Source organism: Pteropus medius, unplaced genomic scaffold (genome assembly GCF_902729225.1).
Source record: "Pteropus medius unplaced genomic scaffold, Ma_sr-lr_union100, whole genome shotgun sequence".
Taxonomy (NCBI): Eukaryota; Metazoa; Chordata; class Mammalia; order Chiroptera; family Pteropodidae; genus Pteropus; species Pteropus medius.
Genome location: NW_024349798.1, coordinates 5,685,876 through 5,711,027, shown reverse-complemented (window position 1 = coordinate 5,711,027; position 25,152 = coordinate 5,685,876). Strand labels below are relative to the sequence as shown.

Here is a 25,152-nt window from a genome sequence, read left to right as displayed (position 1 = left end):
TTCTACAAAACAACTGGCCTGTACTTTTCAAAAATGTCAGAGTTATGAAAAACAAAGTCTGAAGAGCTTTTTCTAGTTGAAAGGAGAAGACAAAGGTATAATAACTAAGTGTGCTGGGATCCAGAATTGGATCTTAGATCAGGAAAATAAATGTGATAAAGGGCATTATTGGGACAACTGGCCAAATCCGAGTAAGGGCAATCAATACATTAAGTATTGTATCAATGTTAAATTTCCTGAATTTGATAAATGTACTGTGATTGTATAAAAAGAGTGTCCTTAAGAGACGCATAGTGAAGTGCTTGAGAGGAAGGGATCACACTGTCTGTAGTTTACTCTCACAGATTACACAAAAACGTGCACGTGTGTGTGTAAAATATCTAATTCGTATAGTCAGATAAGAAATACCTATGTGTTAGAGGTGGTTTACCAGGCATATTATGTACAGAGAACTTTGGAGGCTGAAAAGAGGGACTAGTCCTGCAGCGGTAGCCTAAAGAATGTCTTCATAGTTGCTGTGTCTAATCCCTTGTGAGGGCTGAGAGCGGGCAGGGTTTCCATTGAGAGAGCACATCTAGAAGAAAGATTGCTGATGCATGTGATAGCTTACGATGTTATGGCTAGAAGGTAGGGTACATCGGGAGGTGCCAGGGGAAAGAAGGGCTGCGAAGTGGACAGGGGCCACATCCCGATGGCCTCAGATGCCATGAGAAGAAGTTCAAACTGCATTCATAGACATGATGGAGATACCAAGATGCCTTCAGCTACAAGCTACAGTAAACTCAATCCTGAGTGGCTTAAATGATAGGAAATGAATTTTCTCATGTAACAAAAAGTCTGAAGAGAGGAAGGTTTCAGGGTTAAATAATTCATCTCAGAGATGTTCGCATTGTTTGCTGCAGCCATTGTTAGTTTGTGAGCAGTGTCTTCTCTTTCAGTTGGTTGTATAGGGTTGCCGGAGTTCTGTGATGAAATCTAGTGAAGAATAGGGAGATCTCTTTATGAGCATCCCTTAACTATTAGGAAGGATAAACTTTTCCAGAATTGTCTTGGCCAACTTGCCTTTAGTTCCCTTAGCTTGGATTGTGTCAACTGCAAAGAAGATGATTGTGCTGTTGGCTTTTCCAATCACTCTCTTTCCTGTAGCCAGGAATGTGTTGTCCTTCCTGAGAGGAACCTGTGATACAGCCAGCCAAGGGAGGTTGTTGGGTAAGCAGCCATTAGAGTCCGTTGCCATGGAGAAAAAAACCTTCAGTTTTCTAAAAATGGGTGGTGGGAGGAGGAGTGGCTATGTTTAATTTAAAAAAAAAAGAAAGCTACATGTACTCATTTCTCCCACCACTTTACCAGGACAATTCTTTATTTTTGGCATATTACTTTCCAGCCACTGCCCATATATATATACTTTAGTTCTAATCTTACTCTAGATGCCATTTTACATTACAGTTTCCGTTGGCATGTTTTTACACAACATGTAAACATTTCCTACATTCCTACAGGCTTCATAATCTTATAGGTGTGTAATATTTTGTACTATTTTACAGCAATTTATTATACTTTGTTATGGGAGAATAATAATAATGGCTAATACTTACTACCCACTGTTTAAGTGCTTAACATCATAACAGTCCTGTGTGGTGGCTATTTTCACCCCCAGTTTCCAGATAAGAAAACTGAGGCATAGAAAGTCTAAGTAACTTACCCAACATCACTCAGCTAATTAGTGAGGAGCTAGCAGCAGAGCTGGGGTTCAAATGCTGGCAGTCTGGGTCTAGAGCCTGTAACTGTCAGGCTAAACCGCGGCAGTGAATATAGAGGTGCATATATCTTTTTGAAGTAGTATTTTGGATTTCTTTGGATAAATACTCAGAAGTGGAATTGCTAGGTCATAAGGTAGTTCTATTTTTAATTTTTCGAGGAACCTCCATACTGTTTTCCATAGTGGTTGTGCCAGTTTGTCCCCTTTATTTTATTTAATTTTTTTATTTTTCAATTACATTTGATAGTATTATTTTATATTAGTTTCAGTTGTTCAGCATAGTGGTTGCACATATAATTTATGAAGTGATCCCTCTGATTAGTTTAGTGTCCACCTGGCACTATACATAGTTATTACAATAGTATCAAGTATTCCCCATGCTGCACTTTACATCCCTGTGACTGTTTTATAACTATCAATTTGTACTTCTTAATCCCTTGATCTTTTCCACAGAGCCCACCAACACCCCTCCCATCTGGCAACCATCAAAATACTCTCTATTATCTATGAGCCTCTTTCTGTTTGCTTATTTTGTTCTTTAGATTCCACATACAAGTGAGAGATCATATGGTATTCATCTTTCCCTGTCTTGACTTATTTCACTTAATATAATACCTTCTAGGTCCATCCATGTTGTTGCAAATAGTAAGATTTCATTCTTTTTTGCGGGGGGAGTAATATTCCATTGTATACATGTGCTGCATCTTTATCCATTTGTCTATTGAAGAGCAGTTAGGTTGCTTTCATATCTTGGCTGTTGTAAATAACGCGGCAGTGAATATAGAGGTGCATATATCTTTTTGAATTAGTGTTTTGGATTTCTTTGGATAAATACTCAGAAGTGGAATTGCTAGGTCATAAGGTAGTTCTATTTTTAATTTTTCGAGGAACCTCCATACTGTTTTCCATAGTGGTTGCGCCAGTTTGCAATCCTACCAACAGTGCACAAGGGTTCCCTTTTCTCCGCATCCTTGCCATCACCTGTTTGTTGATTTATTGATGATAGCCATTCTGACAGGTATTAGGTGATATCTCATCATGGTTTTAATTCGCATTTCTCTGATGATTAGTGATGTTGAGCATCTTTTCATATGTTTATTGTTTGCTGGTTTTTTGATGTTATAGATAATTCTACATGAACGTATTTCTTCATACCTTGTTCTTTGTACATACGTGCATAGCCAGGTTGTTGTGGGTTGAAGAATGCATGGTCGCTGCTGGACTAGAAGTGACATATATAGACTTCATGTTAGAGAAATGTCACTTTGAGAAGGGCCAGAAAAAAGGAGTTGTTTTAATTTTCGTGTTTGATTTTACCAGGAAGGATGATCTATTTAGTTTACTATTTAATTTTCCTTTATGATACTTACCTGCTTTGTTCTTTGTGCATTTATACTTGGGAGTCAAGGTGTTTCTCATATTTTTGTATGATTGACATTAACCCCCTTCATATGATACAAATATTATTTAAGCTCCTATTTTTGTTAAGCTATTTTAAATTCGTATGCGTCTTTATTATTATTTTCTGAAGCTTCAACATTTTAAGAAATCTCATTTTCTGTTAGGGCTAGTTTATATGTGTGTGTGTATACATATATAATTTACCTTTTAAATATGTAATCACTTAAGGTTAGGCTTTAATTTCTCCGGATTGCTGTTTATCTAGCCTGATGCCCAATTGCTTTTTACATAATACATTCTTAAAAGCATTTTAACATTATAATTCAGTGTTTTTTAAATTTCCCATTGTTTTTCCTTAATTTGTATATCTGTGTTTGTCCCCATATCACGATTTAATTGTTGTTTTAAAATATATCAAAATCTAATAGATCTGGCCCTTCTCTTTAACTTTTCCTTCTTCAGAATTTGAAAAATATTCTTGTGTTTTATTTTCCTAAATGAACTTTCAAATCATTTTTACATTAGTCTTAGGATATACTAGTGTTCTGTGTTACATTCCGCTTTAAGTTTGAAATCATAGGAGTATTGGAGAGCTTTTATGATTGCTTAGTTTCTCATTTCCATTTCTGTTTAATTTTTAGATTTTGGATCATTGTTTGACTTGGAAAATGATCTTCCTGATGAGCTGATCCCCAATGGAGAATTAGGCCTTTTAAACAGTGGGAACCTTGTTCCAGATGCTGCTTCCAAACATAAACAACTGTCGGAGCTTCTGCGTGGAGGCAGTGGCTCTAGTATCAACCCAGGAATAGGAAATGTGAGTGCCAGCAGCCCGGTGCAGCAGGGCCTTGGTGGCCAGGCTCAAGGGCAGCCGAACAATGCGAATATGGCCAGCCTGGGTGCCATGGGCAAGAGCCCTCTGAACCAAGGAGATTCTTCAGCCCCCAGCCTGCCCAAGCAGGCAGCCAGCACCTCTGGGCCCACTCCCCCTGCTTCCCAACCACTGAATCCGCAAGCACAAAAGCAAGTGGGGCTGGTGACCAGCAGCCCTGCCACATCGCAGACTGGACCTGGGATCTGCATGAATGCTAACTTTAATCAGACCCACCCAGGCCTCCTTAACAGTAACTCGGGCCATAGTTTAATGAACCAGGCCCAGCAGGGGCAGGCGCAAGTCATGAATGGATCTCTGGGGGCTGCTGGCAGAGGAAGAGGAGCTGGAATGCCGTACCCTGCTCCAGCCATGCAGGGGACCACGAGCAGCGTGCTGGCTGAGACGTTAACACAGGTTTCGCCGCAAATTCCCAGTCACGCAGGACTGAACACGGCACAGACGGGAGGCATGACCAAGGTAAGTGAGTGTCAGCTTTTTGAATACTTCTACTAACTGGGGACTTCTCCCTCCAAGTAGCTTGGTGCAATGGGACAATGTAATAAAATGGGACGACGTAGTACCTTCCTTTCCTCCTTCAAGGTTTCCTCTTGCCCTTCCCACTTGCAAGAAACAGATTTGGTATCTGGAGCCCTTCTTCCAGGTTAAAGATCTCTCTGCCCCATGTCTTTAAAATGGGAATTCTAAAAGAAACCAAAAGTAGAATAGTGTACGTGTCAGGCAGTTGAAAACTTAGGTGCGTTTGGATTGATTGCTAGCTTTCAGCTTCTGAGGAAAATGTGTGGAAATGGGACCACATGGTTGAAAGAGGCAACTTCTGCTGGGAATCAGCTTGTTGTATCAGTGAATTTGGTAAAGTCTGCTTTACCTAGCTGGTTGAGTTCTTACTATGTTATACTCTTTGTTTTTTACAACCACCCAGTAAAGTGTTTGTTGTCATAGTCTCCAGTTTACTAACAAAGAAGTGTTTCAGGCTGGTCAGATACCTGCCACTGTTAACAGGAAAGAGATGCCAAAGCCAGGGGGCAGCATGGGCCATTGGTTCCCAGAGGAAAACTTGCAACAGCGGTTCTCAAAATGGGGTCCCCGGACCCATAGCATCAGTATCACACAGGGGGTAGATACAAGTATAGGGCTACTGACTCAGAAACTGGGAATAAGCCCAGCATTCCGGGTTTTAGGAAGTCTTGAAGTGGTTTTGAGGCCTGGGCAAGATTGAGAGCTCTCCTCTAGGGAAAGGCCTGGGCTGGGGTTTGCAGCCACCAGCTTTGCAACTGGTGTGGAGAATTGGAACTGAACTTTGAGAACTGGGAAGGCAAATGCCCAGATAGGTATGAGACAGCTGGAAAAGATAAGAGCTGACAAGAGAAGAAGAGTACTCACTGGTTCCCATTGAAGGAACAAATACCAGCAGAAGCTCTGAGACAAAGGCTTCTCTAAACTATAGCCAACAGCCAGTGTACCTACTTCACGCAATATTTGGTACAGCAAATTCTAGAACAGACAAACGGTTTGGGCTATTTTGATTTGATTAGTCCCAAATAAGGAAAAAGGAGAAATAAGAGTAGAACACAATTTCCCCACAGGGTTGATTACAAGCATTACGTGACAGATAGGAAGTTCTGTGACTGACATAGGTAAGGAACTTTTTTTTAACTTCAGAAATAAAAGAATTAATTCCCAACATCAAAATTGCATTTATCTCTTTTGAAACATTAGCAAAGAGGAATGCGAACTTAAATTTTAGTTGTCCCTGGCATTTGAAGAGGGGTCTTTGTGTACACATGCCTTTTAGAGTTTAGTTGAGAAGGAATTTGTGATAGACTTAGGATATCTGGATAGATTGATGTTTGTTCCTAATTTACTCATTCCACTCCATGATACCCACTTATTAAAAAAAAAACTTTTCATTTCGGAGAATTTGAATTATATACAAAGGTAGACGTAGCATGTTGCAAGAATTCTTAATCTTTTGGTCTTGGGACTCGTAGATAATATTAAAAGATTATTGGGGACCCTAAGGAGATTTTTTTTTTAGGCGAGGCAACCTTTGGTTGACCTCACAGATTGCGAGGATCTTGTCAACTTACAATCTCTTACTTTTTTTATTTTTTACAGCTATAGCACCTGGTCTTCCTAGGTGGTCTCCCATCCAAGTACTAACCAGGCCCGACTCTGCTTAGCTTCCGAGATCAGACGAGATCGACCTTGTTCAGAGTAGCATGGCTGTAGACGATTTTTTTTTTTTTAATATGTATTATATCTACCAATATTTGCCACACTAGATACTAAAACAGACTTTTAAAATACAAGTACACATTCCATTAGCCATTAAGCAGAGTGACATCACATGTCACAGAGCCTCTGGAATGAATCTCTATTCTTATGCGAGAATGAGGGCGAAAAAGGCAAAGAATGTCTTAGTATTTTATAAAAGTAGTTTCATGCCCTTGACCATACTTGGAGAGCCATTGATAATATGTAACCCTAAAAGTTAGATTTGGCATACTTAAAAATAGTGCCATTCTCACATGTAAATTCTCACATGTAAATACTTGAACAATTTCTTCACATCATGAGATGCCCACTAAAGATTCAGATTTCCATTAGTCTCTTATGTCATAATTTGTTTTTTCAGAATATTTTTCCTACAGTCTGGGCTTTGCTGATTGGTTCCTTACCTTCATCTGTCACTTCATGTTCCATTGTCCACCCAAGTTTTTCATTGTCCTGGGGTTCTTTCCTTTGTACAAGTTGACCTTTTTTCAAACAACATTTTGTAAGTGTTTACTACGTGGAAGGTATATTAGTTTTGTGAGGGCAGTCATCTCTATTGCTTATAGGTATCTCAGAGGCTGATGGTGAAGGAGGGGTGGGGACTGGCAATTTTGAAAGATTGTCACAGTACAAAAGACCTAATAGTGGTGGGCAAATAGTAAAAGCAAGAGACAAGTTCATTTTAAGCCATTCTTCTCAGCCGAATTGGATTTTAAAATGCGCACGGGAAAAGAAACTTTTAAAACATAGTTTTGTTTTAAAAATTATTACACAGGAAATGCATATTTTCTGTAAAATAATTCAAATAATAAAAAGAGCAGCCCCTAACACCTTATAGATAAGTACTTCTATGCAGATATATTTATCAACACCTATCTTTTTTAAATACGTAGTTTAGTGGAACTAAACTACGGAATCACTTTGCTGTTTTACCTGACAGCATACACATAACATATATAGATATAACAGCATGTTAGTGTGCACAGATTTTTCTTTTTTTCCCACTGATAGCAAAGTATTCCATTATTTGATGCACCAAAGTTTATCTACTCTTCTGATGATGAACATTTGTATTGTTTCCAATTTTTCATTGCTACAAACAGTGCTGCAACAATGCTGATTATCCACATAGATGATGAGATAGATTCTGAAAAGTGAGGTTACTGGGTCAAAGACTCTGTTAAAAGTTTTGTTTTTAGAAAGTAATTATACACTCGATTTAACTGCCCCCGCCCCCCGCCCCTCATACATAGCACTAAGGGTAAGAACTGAAAAGTTAACCTTCCTTAATTCTTGACCTCTTGACCTTTGGTTCTCCCAAATTCTCTCACCAAAGGCAACTGTTATTTCTTATCTATCTTGCCAGAGATGGTCTGTGCATATAGAGGTATAGTGAGGTGTGTGTATAGCTATCTCTCTCAAACAAAGAGTAGTATAGTATAACCAATCTGTCCCTCCCTCCCTCCCTGTCTGTATATAACTCTCCCTCTCCCTCTCTTCTTCTTTTTCTTCTTCTTCCCCTCCTCCCCCTGTCTGTCTCTCTGTTTGTGTGTATGTGTGTGCGTGCACACGCGCGTGTGTGTGTGTACATACAAACATCTCTTGCCATTTAACAATGTAAGTTGGAGGTCATTCCATCTTAGATAGAGCTCTCAGTCCTTCTTACTAGATGCGGTATAGTAGTAGACCCTGATTTTGGTATATCTTAATTTATAGGACTAATGCCCCATTGACTGGACATTTAGGTTGTTGCTAGTGGTTTATTGTGATAACAATTTTGATTTGTATATACATCTTTGTACATCTGAACGACTGTATCTGCTAGGTAAATTCTTGGGAGTAAAATTTCTGAATTAAAGGATATTGACATTTTTAATAAGCACAGATGTTGCCAAACTCCAAAACATTGTGCACATTGTACCCTCACGAGCAATAGATGGGTCCCTGTCCCTCCAGTTCTCATCAATGCTAATATTTTTACTAATTTGCCAGTCTCTTAGGCAGATTGTGTCTTCCTAACTTCATGGGCATATGTATTTGGCTAACGATCATATTCTTTGTTCACTTTTCTGATGCAGTTTCCTATTTTTTTCTTGTTGGTTAATATTAATATTTATAGTGATTGGTTAAGCCTTTTAATAAATGCAAAATTTCTCTCCTGTTTTTATTTACTAAAGTCTGTTTTGCTAGGAATATGGCCACATAGATTTACAATGGGATACTTTTCGTGATATGTTTTTACCAAATAGATGTTTTCGATTTTTATAGAAGTAAATTTATCCATTTTTTTCTTTTATGGCTTTTGGGTTTTATGTCATGTTTAGAAATGTTTTCTCTATTACAAAATTATGAAATACTCTCGTGTATTGTTTTTTTCCCTTTAGACCTTAGATCTTTAACTCGGGATTTATTTTGGCTTGAGTGAGTTACAGAGATCTAGCTGTATATTTTTTTCTCAAATTATAGTGGTCCCGGTACCGGTTATTTAAATATTAATAATCTAGCTTTCTTCCCCAGTAATGTCACATACAGTTTTGGTATATTTTATTTAGTTTTCTATATGTAAGATTTGGATCTAATTCTGGACTCTTTCGTTTCATTGATTTTTGCTTATCTTGTCCTAGAAACTTATTATACTAGCTGTATAAAAATATGTGGTAGAGCTGGTTGCTTTTCATTCTTTTTCAAGAATTCAGTATTTTCTTTGCCATTCTTATAAGTTACTCTTCCAGATATGTAGTTCTCAACCCTGTCTGCACATCAAAATTACTTGGGGAGCTTTAAAAAAATGCGATGCCTGAACCTCATAATTAAGTAGAAACTCTAGGGTATAGCATGAACATTAATAAAGTTTATATAGTTCCTCATGGTTTTTATGGCAGCCACAGTTGTTTCAGGTAGACTTTAGGATTGTTTTTCAAATCCTTAAAAAGAAACAAACAAAAAATTGATTTCATTGGGATTGTATTGAACTTTATAAATCATTTAAGGAGGAATTTGACATTGTAACAGTTTTATGGCTTCCTGAGTTGTGTTATGTACATACAAGTTATCTTTTCGTGGAGTCTTAAGTTGCTCAGAAGTGTAATATAGTTTTTTTTATATAGGTAATACACCTTTCTTATTAGGTTTATTCCGGGAAGTATTAATGAGTTTATTGTTGCTATTGAGAAGGAGTTCTATTTTATCACTCAACTTTTAATATAGAAAAGATGTTGATGGGTATATGTCACTTCAGTAATTTGGCCACTTTATGGAATTCTCTTATTAATTCCAATACCTTTTTCAGGTAATTCTCTTGGGTTTTCCTAGTAGACAAGTTATTTTTTACATTATTGATACTTTTGTCTTCTTACTGGTATTCCTACCAATGTTTATGCTCTTGGGCATCCCTGTCTTGGATCTGACTTAAATGGAGATATAGCTAGTGTTTTATTATTAAGTGTGATGTGATCTTTGGTTTGCATTACTTTAGGAGCATAATCCATTCTTCATTTATTAGATGTTAGATTTTATCAGATTTCCGTTTGACATCTTTGATGATTACCCTGTGATTTTTTTCTCTTCTGTTTTATGTGACAAATTATTCCACTAGGTTTCCTGATATCAAATGGAACCATCTCCATAATTGTGAAATTAAAAGTTAATGTGTTCCTGAATTTTATTTGCTAGTCTTACATTTAGAAATTTTGCTCTCAGTAATCAATATTGAGATTGATCTGTAGTGCTTTTTTGTGTTTTGTCAGGTTTCGATATCAGTGTTGTGTAACTTAGAGTTTAGAAGTCTTTCACATTTTAGCATTTGAATTATCTTTTCCTTGAGATTTCACCTGTACAACTGCATGGGCTGGAAACTTTTTCCTAGGGAGTGACTTAAGATTTTTGACAAGACTCTTGCTATTTTCTATAAATATTGACTCTCTTATACTTTTGGTCTTTAGAGCAAATATATTTTCTTTTAGGAAAATCTAAATTTACTTTCAGAGAAAAACTCAAAATATTTAATTATTTTACTCTCATTAAAAAATATAAAAAATGGGTACTATGTATAATTTCCATGTTGCAGATTAAGAAACGAAGGCACACAGAATGGAGGAAATGGAGGAAAGCTGAATAACTTTCCACAATCACACAGCCAGTAGGTGGCAGAACCAGGATTGGATCTCACACAGTGCTAAGGGTCTCTTAATCACTAACCTGTGCAGCCTATTCTTTAGTCAATTTTATAATGTCTATCTTAATAGAAATTGTTTTCATCCAGGCTTTAAAAATCATCAACTTAGAGTCGTGCAAAAATTTTCTATTATTTTGGACTTTCTTGATGTTTGTGATTATTTCTCCTTTCTCATTCCTAAATATAAGCCATTTCAACAGCACGAGAATAATGTTAAAAAGGCATGACATGATTTAAAAAAAAAAAAATGGAATGATTTCTCCATTTTAACAGTAGCAAAACCTGATACGTTGTCTTTTTTTTTTTCCTTTTGGTAGCATATTCTAGTTTTCTATTGAAAATAACTCAAATGCTTATCTTTTAGAAGGAAAGCAAAAAAGATAACATTTAAGTGGGATTTAGGAGCCATACAAACACTCAGGTTATTCTCTTGGCTACAGGTGTTGAGAGATGTTGCTTTGCACAGAAAAGGTGACAGAAGGAAGCCAGAAGCTGGTAGAAAGAAGAAAGTGATGTATCTGGACAGGGAGTCTAGAATCTTTTAATGTTGATAAAAATGTGCTTTTTACGGCCTTAGGAGTTCTTTTAGTCTTTTCTTACAAGTAGCAAATCTGAAAAGGGGCCCAAATAGTTTGTATGGTGAATAAGTCTTCTTCATAGAAGGTTAGATTAGAGCTTATTTTTTGAAAAGGTTTTTGAAATACTGTTCTTTTTTAGGAAGTGGTCAGAAAACAAAGAGCTTGCTTTTGCTGGAACTCTTCCTAAGGGGTAAAGGTTTTGATTTAAATCTAGACCCTCTAGACTCAGTCAACCAACGTTTTGTTCAAATAGGATAAAGGAATGATTCTCAGACTTGAGTGTCCAGCAGAATCCCTGCAGGCTTGTTAACTCAGAATCCTGGACTGCTCCCCAGAGTTCCTGATCCAGCAAGTTTGGAGTTGGGCCTGAGAATCTGCATTTCTTGCCAGCTCCCTGGACCCCAGTTGTGCTGGTCAGGGACCACACTCTGAGAACCTGTATGTTGAAGGAGTGGATTACCTAAAATATAGTCAGTAAAGAATTAGTAAAGCTAAGTTGGCTATTTAAGGAATGAATGACTCATCTACTTTCTCTATTTTGGAATGATAATTGAAGATTTTTAATATTTAATAACAAGAAAAATAATACTGTACTTTTTTTAATGTAATGTCATCTTTTCTGCTCCTTAAAATAATACAAAGAAAATAAGGAAATTTTATATTAAATCCTAATATTTTGGCCTTTAAAGAAAATCATGATGAAAATAAACGGTTAGTCTATAGAATAAAAAGACTGAAAGTTTTCAATTAATACAGTGTGCTGTGAGATACATATAGCTACTGTAGACGTAGATTTTTGGTAGAAATATTAAGCACCATCTTATCGTGACTAAGGTGATCAGAGTGGTCCTTCAGAACAGGGGTCTCCAGCCCCCAGAGAGTGCTGGTCCATGGCCTTTTTAGGAACCAGGCCGCACAGCAGGACATGAGCAGCAGTCAAGCTTCATCTGTATTTGCAGCTGCTCCCCAGCACTAGTATCAGTGCCTCAGCTCCATATCAGATTATCAGCCATTAGATTCTCATTGGAGCACTGGTCCCTAGTGCAAAAAAGGTTAGAGATCCCTGCTTTAGAATATGTGATTCAGGATGTGCCAAACTTCCCATGATAATTATCCATGGATTTATTTCTTTTCAGAAATTTTAACTAATGAGATTATATATGATATATAATGAGATAATACATAACTTGATAGTAGTAGTAGGAAGAGCAGGAGCAGCAGCCACTTCCACTGCCCAGACCACCTTCCCCAGATGCCATACAGCTAAGTGCTTAAAAGTGGAGCTTGGATTCTGGAGTAAGATGCCTCAATTCAAATCTGTATAATAATAATTAGCTGTGGGGAAATTACAGAACCATTCTGGGTCTAAGGGGTTTTTTTGTCTTTTAAATAAGCATAGTAGGAGTACCTGCCTTTGAGAATTGTGTAGATTAAAAGGGATTGATAATATCTGTCTCATAAAATTGTTGTGCTGATTAAATGAGTTGGTGTATGTATAGCCTGGGTTTACTGAAAAACTTTTCGAGAAGATTGGTTAACTAGGTGCTTTCTTCCATGAAGGATTTGAGATAACCACAAAACATTTGAAGTGATAACAAGATTGCTTTTCTAATGTTTTCAGAGAATATTTTCTAATAATAAAAATAGTTTATGCTTATTTTACAAAATTTGCAAGTTGGAGAATAATACCACATTGCCCATAATTCTATCACTCAGTTCATAGTTAATGTTAACTTTTTGATGTTTTCCCTCTGTCTTTTATCTGTAATTGTGTATCTCTGTAAAGGCAAAGTTGGAATCATATTTCTTTTTTCTAGTTAATTTTGTAACTGATTTTTTCTGTAACTAGTTTATGTAACAAACTGAGTGGATGTTTTGCATAATAGCAACATTGAATACTTTGATAAGTCTCCCTGGTGACTACTTTGAAGAGCAGTACTTGAACCAGTCAACCTTGTTACTTTCCAAATAGAGGTCAACTATTAGTATCTGGAGTTAAAGACATACATGTATTAATTTTTAAAATATTTTAATTTTATTTTTGGATATATAATTTACATAGTATGAAATGCATAGTTTTTTGTTTGTTTGCACAGATCTTAAGTGTTATGGTTTGGTGCATTTGTCAGAACTCATGTCATATAACTAAACAACCCCCCTATCAAGATACAGGGCATTTTATTACCCCAGAAAGTTCCTTTGTATTTCTCCTTTTTCCTGTCCTCTCACTCCCATTCCAATAATCACTACTAATTTCTCTCACCATGGATGAGTATTACCTGTTCTCAAACTTCATATAAATGAGATCATACAGTATGTACTTTTTTGCAAGGCTGCTTGTGCTTACAGTGTGTTTTTGGGATTCATCCATGTTGTTTCCTGAATCAGTAGTTCTTTTTATTGCTAAATAGTATTTTTATTGTGCAACTATACCATGATTTGTTTATCCAGTCTCCTATTCATGGACACTGTGATGGTTTCTACTTTGGAGTTATTAAGAATAAAGCTTCTGTGAACATTTTTATGCAAGTCTTTGTGTGGACATATAAATTTCTGTTGGGTAAATAACTAGGAATGGAATTGACTGGATAAGGAAAGGTCTGTTTTTTGATTCTTTAGGTCCGGGAATCACGAGCTATATAACCCATGAGCCAGATGTGGCCTGTGGACTGTTTTTATATGGTCTACAACCTAAGAATGGTTTTTATAGTTTTAAAGGGTTGGTTAAAAAAAAACTAAGAAACAAATAGAAGAATGAGAGATGGAAACCATAGGTTGCCTGCTAAGACTAAAATATTTACTAACTGGCCCTTGACAGAAAGTTTGTCACCCCTACTCTCGTCTGTCCCATTGATCTATCTGTTTCTTTAGCCTTATATGGTAAGTATTAAAATCAGGTTGCTTAGTTTCTCATTTTTATTTGTTTAGTTTCTAGATTTTGAGTCATTGTTCAACTTGTTTGTTGCTGATATGGACAAATTGATTTTTCTGTATTAACATTGTATCCTGTAACCTTGCTAAACTTACTTATTAGTTCTATTGGTTATTTGGTAGATGCCTTAGAGTTTTTTAGGTCATGATGTCTTTGAATTAAAGTCAGTTTTACTTCTTCCTTTCTAATCTGTATGCCTTTTATTTTTCTGGCTAAAGTAGTGAGGGCATACATCCCTTGTTTTATTCTTGATCTGTGGAAGAAAGTATTGAATTGTTTATTATTAAGTATGGTGTTAGTTATGAACTTTTAAAGAATTCTTCATCAGGTTGAGGAAAGCCCTAGTTTGCTGAGTCTTTTGATCATAAATGATTGCTACATTTTGTCAAATACTTCTTTTCTCTTCATCCATTGAGATGATCGTAGGGATTTCCTTAATTTTGTTAATGTAGTGAAGTACATCTTTCTGAATGCTGAACCAACCTTACATTTCTGGGTTAACCTCACTTGATCTTAATGTATTCTCCTTTTTATATATTACTGAATCTGATTTATTGAAATACTGTTCACAATATGTTCATCTGTATTCATGAGGGATATGGGTCTATGTATACTGAAATGTCCTTAGTTTTGGTATCAAGAAGACACTAGCTTCATAAAATTACTTGGGAATTGTTTCCTCTTCCCTTCTTTTCCGAAAGTTTGTCTAAGGTTACTATTATTTATGTCTTAAATACTTGACAAAATTCACCAGTGAAACCATCTGGGTCTGAAATTTCCCTTGTGGGAAGGTTTTAATTGTGATTCAATTAGTTTAATAGGTACAGGCTATTCAAATTTTTCATTTCTTGTGTTAATTTTGGTAATTTGTGTTCTTCAAGGAATTAATCTATTTCTTCCAAGTTTTTGAATTTATTTGGCATAAAGACATATCATAGTCCCCTAATTTCCTTTTAATGCCTATAGAATCTGTAATAATGTCTGGTGCCACCTCTTTCAATCTAGTATTTATGATTCGTGTTCATCTCTTTTGTTTTTCCCTGATCAGCCTAGGTAGGGCTTTGTCAACTTTATTGATATTTTCAAGCAACCAACTTTTGGTTTGTCAATTTTCTTTGTTTTCTGTATCATCTATTCTGTCTTTGTTATTTTCTTATATTTACTTGGATTTTCTTTGCTCTTTCTAGCTTATTGGGATTGGTGCTTAAACCATTGATTTTGTATTTTCCCAGTATTTATTTGAGCAATAAATTTCACTTTAAATGTAGCTGTGTACTTCATACCATAAATTTTGATATGTTTTGTTTTTCTTATTTAGTTCAAAATATTTTTATATATTTACTTCATTTCTTCTTTGACTTGTGTTTGAAGTGTGTTGCTTAATTTTCATATATTTGGGAATCTGCATATATTATTTCTAAATCCATCGTGGTCAGAGAACATTGTATGATTTTTGTCATTTGAAATTTATTGAGACTTGTTTTATGGCCTGGCACGTGGTCTGTCTTGATAAATGTTCTACATATGCTCAAAAAGAGTGTGCATCCTACAGTTGTAGGGATTAGTGTTTTGTAAATGTCAGAGTAAGTTGGTTGATTGTGCTCAAATCAGTTATAGCCTTTTTTTTGTCTCTTCTATTAGTTACTGAAGAGTATTATAATATCCAACTACATTTATAAATTTTTCAATTTTTTTAAAGTCAGAATGAAATTAACTAATTTCATGTGTTTTGAAGCCCTTTCATTAGGTGAATATACATTTTGGATTATTATGTCTTCCTGATTAATTGAGCATTTTAGCATTCTAAATCTTCCTTTTATTTCTATTCATATTCTTTCTTTGTCAAAATCTACTTTGTCTCATTAACCTAGCCACTCCTACTTTCTTATGATTAACATTTGCAAAGTTTGTCTTTTTTACCCTCTTGTCTGTGTCTTTATATTTAAAGTGTATTTCTTGTAAAGAGCATTAGTTAAAACTTGTTTTTAATTTATTCTGACAATCTTAATCTTTTATTTACATTGAATGTTGATACAGTTTGATTTAGGTCTCCCATCTTGCTGTTTATTTTCTATGTGTCACTTCTATATTTTGTTTATTTCTTGCCTTTCTTTTGAACACTAATTCCAGCATCTCTGTCATCTCTGTTTGTTTCATTTGAGGTTGTTTAAGAACATAATTCCTGGTTATGGGTTACATTTTTATGCTTCTTGCATGTTCAGTAATATTGACTGGTGAACATTGTGGATATGTTGTTGAATATTGATTCTGTTGTCTTCCTTTACAGAGTTTGGGTTTTGTTCTGGCAGACATTTGACTGAAATCAATTTGATCCTTTTAAGGCTTGTTTTAAACGTTCTTAAGGCAGATGCTTAGATGTGGTCGTTTTGTGAGTCTTAGTTCAATTCCTGGGATATTCAACAAGATCTTGAACCTCTGGCTGGTCAGAACTCCTATGTCTCCAGCACTGTGCCCTCTGTGGAACCTGTTCCACTCTCTTTAAGCCTCTTAAACTCTTCCCTGGGCCTGCTCTCTGTTGCATTTTGTTATTCGTTGCCTGTGGTTTCTTGGTCTGGAAGCTTGCTGAATCCCAGCAAACAAATGAATTTCTGGGGGTGGGGCTTCTGAAGCTGTGAGCCTGACCCTCAGGCCAGCCACCATGATGGCAAGTGTGGCAGCTTCAGAGATGGGCTGAAGGGACAGGCTTCTCCTTGTGTGGCAGGAGACAGTAGCAGATTATGAGGAAGTTTGGAAACATTGTACATAAGCATTAAAGTCACCTTGTAACTTACTCAGTAGGTGAAAAGTTTGACAGTCAGAAATGAAATATTTTATGTAGAGTCTGTCTGAAGCCTCTGCTCTTTGTATTTCTCTTGGGTGCTTTTCTATCAGTACAAACATTTTAGGAACTATTCTCAAACACAGCCAATTAACCTCTCAGACTTTAGTATATATTAGGGCAGTGCTTCCCAAACTTGAGTAACTCACCTGGGGATCTTGTTTAGATGGCAGTGGGTGGGAGTGGTGTGCTTTGTGGGCTTTTCTAACCAGCTCTGGGAGGGGCTGGTGCTGTGGCTGTTTTTTACAGGCTCTGGGGGATCTCTCCATCTTGATGGTGTGAGCTTACATTAGGGTATATAATGGTGCCTGATGGTGATTGGATATGTCACACTTTAGAAGTTACCTCTGTTATTCTTTTGTTGTTCAGTGTAGAAAGTTGAGAAGTGCCATACCTAACATTCTTTATGTAAATGGGTCCAAAACATGACTTCAAGGATCAACTTATGCAAAATGTTTCTTCAGTATTTTGGAAAGAGTTACATTTACTGTAGACAGTAATTTGCTGTCCATCTGTCACCAAGTTAAAACACTTAGGGTTTTTATGTTGATTCTCATGAAATACTTTTAGCATTTTTCAGAATTATATAATGACTATAACATAAAATTTCAGTATGATCCTGTTACGAACAATGATACCAATTACTGTATTTCCTCTTCCTGAGTTATAGTAGAAGAAGAACAGGGAAGGAGTGACATTTCTTGGGTGCCCATTGTACTGGGCACTGCTAGGTGCTTTGCAACTTAATTTCGCTTTATCTCATGTTTATGATCCTGTGAGGTAGGTGCCATATCTGTTTTATACATGGAATAAAATATTCTGAGCCACTTTCCTTACTCCCAATAAATTATTCAGATGACACCTGTTATACAGCAAGGGAAATATAGTCAGTAATATTGTAGTAACTATGTATAGTGCCAAGTGGGTACTAGACTAATGGGGGGAGAATCACTTCATAAATTATATAAATATCAAATCACAATGCTGTACAGCTGAAACTAATATAAAATAGTATTGAATATCAACTGTAATTGAAAATAAAGAAAAAAAAGTTAAAACAAATAGAATCACGCAGTCATTAAAAAAAAGATGACACCTATTAGAAAGTGGCAGGCTCTGACTTAACCCATTCATGCTGACTCCAAAGTCTGTATTTTTTTCTGCTACACTATTTTGCCTGTAATATAGCAGGATTCAGAATATGGTGGAGAAGTGCATAATACCTAATTTTCTGTGTATGGATCTGGTTTAACCCCATCTACAAAATTTGTAGAAAAGATAACTTGAAGAGTGAGTCAAACTTCCTAGGAGTATTTTCATTGTTCAAAAGGATCTACTGCTTACACCTTTCTAGAAACACACCCATGTATACTGTGAACTGTGACTGTGGTCTGATTGAGCTGTTGCTCTCAATCTGAAGTAGTAATTCAACCAAGCAGGTTTGCAAGACTCATAAAGGAGTCGACATTTCTGGCTAGTGAAAATATGTGTTTACCTCGTATGCAGGAGGCCAGCATAATTATAATATCTTTAAATGTGATTTTTTCCAAAATTATCTTTATGCTTAAATATTTTTTCTACAATACTACCACTATAGCAAAGAAGGGTTTGATTTGTGACTTTCTGGGTTTATTTTCAAAACAAAAAAGAACAAAGAACACTATCACCACCTATGTTTCCATTAGTTAGAATAAACACATATTGATATTTGTCGGATTTTCTTCATGGTTTTTCCCATTTTTAAAGTAGACTTTTTTTAGAACAGTCTTACATTTACAGAAAAAATAGAAGATAGTACAAGAGGGCTCCTATATCTCTCCACACCCTCATACCCCCCCATCTACACGCAGTTTCCCATATTATTAACATCTTAAATATGGTACATTTGTCAATTAATAACGATACATTATTATTAACTGAAATCCATACAGATTTCCTTAATTTTCTCCTAATGTCCTCTCTCTTGTAGAATCCCATTGAGGACACATTACATTTAATTGTTATGTCTCCTTAGGCGCCTCTTGGCTGTGACATTTTCTTAAACTTTCCTTATTTTTGATGACCTTGACAGTTCTGAGGAGTACTGGTCAGGCATCTTTAGGATGACCCTCTATTGGGATCTGTCTGATGTTTTTCTCATGATAAGACCAGGGGTTATGAAGTTTTGGAGTTAGGGAAGGAAGATAAATCATGGAGATAAAGTGTCATTTTTATCACATCATATCAAGGATGTGTGCTATCAGCATGACATCACTGTGGTTGATGCTGCCCTTGATCACCTGGCTGAGGTAGCGTCTGTCAGGTGTCTCTACCTCAACATTCCTCCTTCCTGCTTCCACCCTGTATTCTTTGGAAGGAAGTCACTGTGCATAGTCTACACCTACGAGGTGGGGGTTGTGCTCTACCTCCTGCAGTGGAGTGGCTGCATAATTTATTTGGAATGGTTCTGCAAGGGAGACATGTCTCTTCTTCATAGTTTTTTAAATAATTAAGTTCAATTTAACATTAAAAATCTAAGTGTCATACATGATGTCTTTTTTAAGAAACATTTTTTAAATAAATACATACAGATTTGATTCATTTATTTATAACTTCTCATATACTTTTTTAAATTCTTGTAATTTTTCCCTATTACAGTTTTTCTCTATTGTGCATACTTTTTAAGGTACACATGACACTGAAAACTTTGCTTCTTACAGGTGGTTCAAATAGTGAGTGTGGCTGAATCTCAGGAACAGGAGTTTTGTCTTAGTAATTTTTAAAATAAAGATGTACCAAATCACAAATAGAATTTCCTCCAAGTATCTTTGATCATCTTTGATTTGCTTGGTAAAATATATTCTGCAAAAACTCCTTTTATTTTTGGTTGTCTGCTGAGGAAGTGAACATCTTTCCGGAATGTTCTCATGAGGCGAGTATCTAGAGTGCTCTAAACAGCACCTGGTCAGAGTTGTGAATTGAACGTTGATGACATAGTTATCAGTGGATTGTAATTCTTAGGTCATAGTTCTGTATGTATACATCTGTGCATATTATTATATTTATTAGGATAAGACTATGGCACTTTGGTTTGTGGCTTTTAAAAAATAGTGCATGATCTAAAGTAACGTGATTGCAGTGGTTGGCTTTGTTATTTACCAAGTAGAAACTTCATACCCTCAATAATGAGCTGTATTATTCACTTTATGTTTTTCTGCCAAATATATGAAGAATGAACTGGAAAACTAGCCATCTTAAATCCTTTCTAGAAGAAGGCAAGAGATAGATAATAGTAGGCAATACCAGCTTTAAACATTGTCTTAGAATTATTGACTTTGTAAATTGTTACAGTCAGAATGCATGCCTGTTTTCAGTATTGTAGAAAATCTATTCGCTTTAGAGAATCCTAATGGTAGAGTTTTTCTGCACTCTATTTTTAGAAAGAGATCTCAAAGCCACCTCAAGATTACATAGTGCTTAGTGGTTTTCAGACTGTTTTCCTATGTGCTGTTCCATTTCAGCCAGAAACTGGAAGTCCAAGCAGCCCTGTGTGCAGGCATTCAAGGGTGTATGATTGCACCAATGAGCAGCCATTCTGATTGATAGGGTTATGGTGGGAAGCACTGGGTCATAGAGATAAGGGACAGACCAAGGGGAGGGTACGGAGCATGTTTTCTCCTCTGAAAACCTGGCACATTTTGCTTGGAGATTTACTGTCGAACAGGAGGCCTAGCCTGCTTGGCAGTCTTACTCTCATAGTTGTTGGGGTGTGGCTGCGCCTAGGTGTGCTGCAGCTACATGTGGGTTCACCGAAGGAAAGGTGTGCAGAGGTGGAAGTGGCCTGAAAAGGGGAGACTGTGACTCAGATCAAGTCTGTCTGGATCTGCTTAGAGAGAGCTTTCGTTCTGTCAATGTTGTGAATGCTCTTCTGAGACAGTGTTTACCTTTTAAGAGTGATCAGCAGCATTAATAACCAGCTTACTCCTGCTCTCTCCAGTCTCAATGTTTATTTTGATTAATAGCTGAGATCTATCAACTCCCAGCCAGATAGCTGGTCATCGAGTCCCATTGTGGATATTTGAGTAGAGATACATTCTGAAACTGCAAGAATAACTTCTCTAGGCCTGTTGGGTACCCAAGCCTCTTTCTGATATGTCTTACCATATTCTCATTCACGGGGAGGATGCAGAACAGCAGCTATTGCAGTGAATATTACTGTTAGTGTTTAGCCGGACTTTCCAGGCCCAGCTGAGGTTTGACCGCTTGAGCCCTGTTGTTGTCCATCTCCTGCCCCTCCTTGCCCAGGCCAGGAATCCTCTCTCTCTTTTCAAATTCCATTTAGCAGTCGATGTCAGTGCCACCTACAGACAGAGCACATCAAGTTTTCTTGTAGCTTGTGTCTCTTACCTTGAGCTTGGAAAGATGTGGCCCTGAGTACTTTGTGCCTCCACAAAGTATTTCTCTTCATGGTATTTCTCTCCTAGATGATGTTTAATAGATATCACCCTCATGGTTGATAAGCATGTATATTGTCACAGCTTTTCCAACTTCCACTATTCCAAAGATAAGAGTATCATTGCTAAGAACTGAGAGAGAGCTAGGAGGCAGATAGGCTTTAGGGAGAGTTAGGCCAAAAGAGAGCTTCTAGATCATCTCCTTGCCAGGAAAGGTCTGTCCTTACATAGGTACTTTCCAATTATAAATGCACCTTATTACCTGGGAGCTAAACACATTCTGGTAATTCCCTCTGATCTCTTGCCTCTTGTTCTCCAAAATGTAGGTACCAGATAGATTTGGATGAAATGGTATCCCTTGCTGCCTAAACTATGAACCAGAGAAGAAAGCAAGATAATTGTGCTTTTATTATACCAAGAGTCAGCCATGTGATTTCCAAGTCAATATACATAAACTATTAGAAGAGAATATACAGCTTTTTATATTCTGATTGGTGGTTGACTGCATCTGCTTCTCTTTTCCCTCCTTCCAGCCTTCTTTGTAAACAGTGGTGGTAGATGTCTGAGTGGCTGAGCCTTGTTCAGGCTTTTTTCTGGTCACATGTATAATACATTAGAGCAAAGTGTTACAACTCATAGCCATGTTATAACGAGGGTGAATTTGATTTAAATTACCACCCCGAAGTAATCTCTGGCAGTCATAATCAGTTTGATCTACCTAGTTTTGTTTAGTGACAGCTTAAATTAATATTTTAAGTACAGCTGTGCTGCCAAACAGTGGGTCATCCTGTCATTATGGGTAATCATAATATTTGAGTAGAGAATGGTTTAAAAAAAACCTTTTCCTCCTTATGATAAAGTAACGCATTGTGTAGAGAATTCAAATAATATGGAAAATATAAAAAAAAATAATCACCTGTAAAACCCTCTAGTTATCGCTATTAAATATTTTTTGTTCTCTCTGCTGTATATGTGTGTGTATACACACGCCCATGCACACACACATGCGTTAGTTATGGGGATTATACATTTTGTATCCCTTTAAAAAAAAGACAATTTTCTCGTTATTAATGAGTGCCTTTTTATAGTAAAAACTTTTATTTTTAACACCACTACCACTGCCTTACGTCGGTGTCATAACTTTCCTGTTCCAGGTGCTTTCACCTTTATCTTTCAGAACAAGGTGCAGAATGTATTGAATATTAAGGTAGCTCTGAGCATCCTCAAAGTCTTCTTCCTGCTCCATCTCCTCACCAGTGGGGATGACAGAGAACATTTTACTGCACCAACTATATTTTTGTTAGAACTTACACGTCTTACTTTTTGGTTAGGTATAAAAAGTCACATGGCAAAACACTGCTATGTTTTCGAGTGTTTCACAGTTTGAGATTTATGGCATTTAATAAGCTGGACAGGACCTTCCTTTATTCTCTCTAGTTCTCTTCTTGAAGCCAGGAGGTTGTCAGGGGGAAGCCCTGAATTTGTGTCCTCACACCTGCCTCCTGGGACTCATCTCCACATGCTGGTCTTCCTGCCCCAGCAGTGAAGCTAAAACCTTCTTTGCATGTTCAGTCCCATCTTCACCTCTCCTTTCCCTGAATTCCTGCATTACCTGTGTGGGTTTTACCTTGTTTCTCTATTGCCTTCTCTGTGCTGTTTCGTCACTGTCATAGTGGATGGTAAATACATAAAGGAGGAACAGGAGAGCTCTCCCTGCAGAGGGTTTGGGGTAAAGGCTTATTAGTTTCATTGAATGACTTATTTTTAAAGCTCAAATCTCTAGTCCATTGTGCTGTAGCTGAGCTACAATGTAAATTAAAATTTGTCTTTATAAAGATTCACTCTTTATAAAATATATTTTTTTTTCTCCTATTTTCTCTCCTATTCTTTTATCATTTCCTCTTTCCTCTACTTTCTCCACGGCCACTGTGGGCTTGCTTGGCTTTGCTTGAAAGCAGTACTCAATCCTAAAGAAGCTGCTTTTCTACCTAAAAAGATGTTAAGACCTGGAAAAATTAGGGGAAGTAATTGATTTAAGTTTCATCTCTGTCACGTTGGATTATTTTGTCTTGGCTTAGTGGTACCATCTGTACCGTACTCTGGGAAATGGTGTGGAGGGTGCAAAGCTGTGGAAAGCCTGGGCCCTGTGCATTGTGAGTGGCAAGGAGTACCTTACAAAATTTCTGGTCTCTTGGACAGGCCACTGGCCACCCCACAAGGAGCATTGCGGTCCTCCTGGTCCAGGGGCTGGGGCTTGGCTCAGCAGACTCTATGAGTCTCCCATTGTCACTCATCGCAAGTAACTGGACCTTGCAAGAATACAGATCTCATGTAATTCAAGTACTAATTGTTTAAAAATCAAAAACTTGATCGGATTTTAGGATCTGAAGGAACTTTAAAGATCATCTAGTGGTCATCTAAATGCTTCACGTTTTATATCTGAGGAGAACTAAGACTTAGAAGGGAAAGAAGGTTGTCCCAGTCACACACCTGATTAGTGGTAGAACCCAGATTACAAACATTTCTCCTACTGACCTTGACCCTATGCTTTTGCTTGTGAATTATTGCAGACTACAACCTAGAGAGCTGATATATTTAACTATTGTGAGCCACCCAGATATGCCAACAATGTTAGGGTACAGATTTTGTTACTGAAAGTTTCTAGAGCAATTGGGTGAATACAGATGAGGGCCTAGGCCTGAGGCTGGGGCAGTGATTTGCTGTCCTATCACTTTCCCTTAAGGAGTTTCCACACTACTTTTTAAGTCACATTCTAGTTACATAGCATCCAAATGAAATACTATGGGAGTTGCTAAGTACTTTCACCCATCTCCTAGTTCTGATTTATCAGCTTAAGGAAAGTGTGCAGACTTGGGAGCTGTGTATTTCCCTGAACTCTTTAAAAGTTGGCATCATCGTAGGAGCTGAGTCCAGTGAGAAGTGCTTGGGGTCTCCAGCCCAGGTCTCTTAACTCCAGGTGACTCTGGATGGCCAAGCAAAGTCTTTGGAATTACAATCTGTTGCCTATTTCTACTTATTCTTTATTTGCCAAGTTGAGGTACTGGAAGGATTCCAAGAGCAAGTGGGTGATAGCAGACAACTGAATACAGCCACGTCTTTCCATGAAAACTGCTTTTCTTGGCTTTCTTTCAACAGTGGTAGGTTGCCAAGAGAAAACGCTTTTGGCTTTACAAATGATATGGCGATACTCTGGGTTAGTTCTGGTTCTTTATGTCATTGAAAAGAATGAATACTTCTGGCTCTTAAATTATTTGGCAAATTTTGCTCGTGGTGTAATAAATTCTGTTTTTACACACCTTTTATAAATTTGTGGTTTTACATGTATACCAATGTATGAAGAAAGACGCCAAAAACTTCAGGTTAATAAACATGTCAGGTTAGGTCAGAGCCACATAAAGTGGAGCATTTGTTACTTATGTCATGGCCCACTTACAAGTGGGAGTAGCTACAATTTCTTTTTTGTGAATGTTCTTTCTTGTTCCATTCCTCTTTGATTTAAATTTCAACCCAGGAAGGTTGAGCTACGGAAATTTGATTTAAATTTCAACCCAGGAAGGTTGGGCTATGGAATTTTGATCCTATCTTGTTACTGCTTATAATATATTTTAAGTTTGAAATGAACATTGTGAATATTGTTTTTTTAAAGCTGGAAAACAATCTAGAGTGAATACTTGGAAATGTTTGTGATCTGGTGGGACAATTTGAAAATAATTGTTTATTAAAAGTATTTCTACAGCTAATAAATGTACAAGATTGTTTTCATTACAGGTTTATTTCATGTGCCTCTGAAAATGTCTCATAATCAAATGCCAGTAATTCCAGCTGGCTTCTACCTCTGATCCTACT

The 25,152-nt window shown here is 36.9% G+C and overlaps 1 protein-coding gene and 1 pseudogene across 1 annotated transcript in view; one reads left to right on the top strand and one right to left on the bottom strand.

The window, feature by feature from the left end:
- CREBBP (CREB binding lysine acetyltransferase) overlaps window positions 1–25,152 on the top strand; it is a 118,580-nt gene that overhangs the window by 19,563 nt on the left and 73,865 nt on the right. The window contains 1 exon segment of the mRNA XM_039885162.1: window positions 3,802–4,511. Coding sequence (XP_039741096.1) covers window positions 3,802–4,511 — 710 coding nt within the window.
- LOC120620616 (uncharacterized) lies at window positions 6,168–6,286 on the bottom strand (annotated as a pseudogene).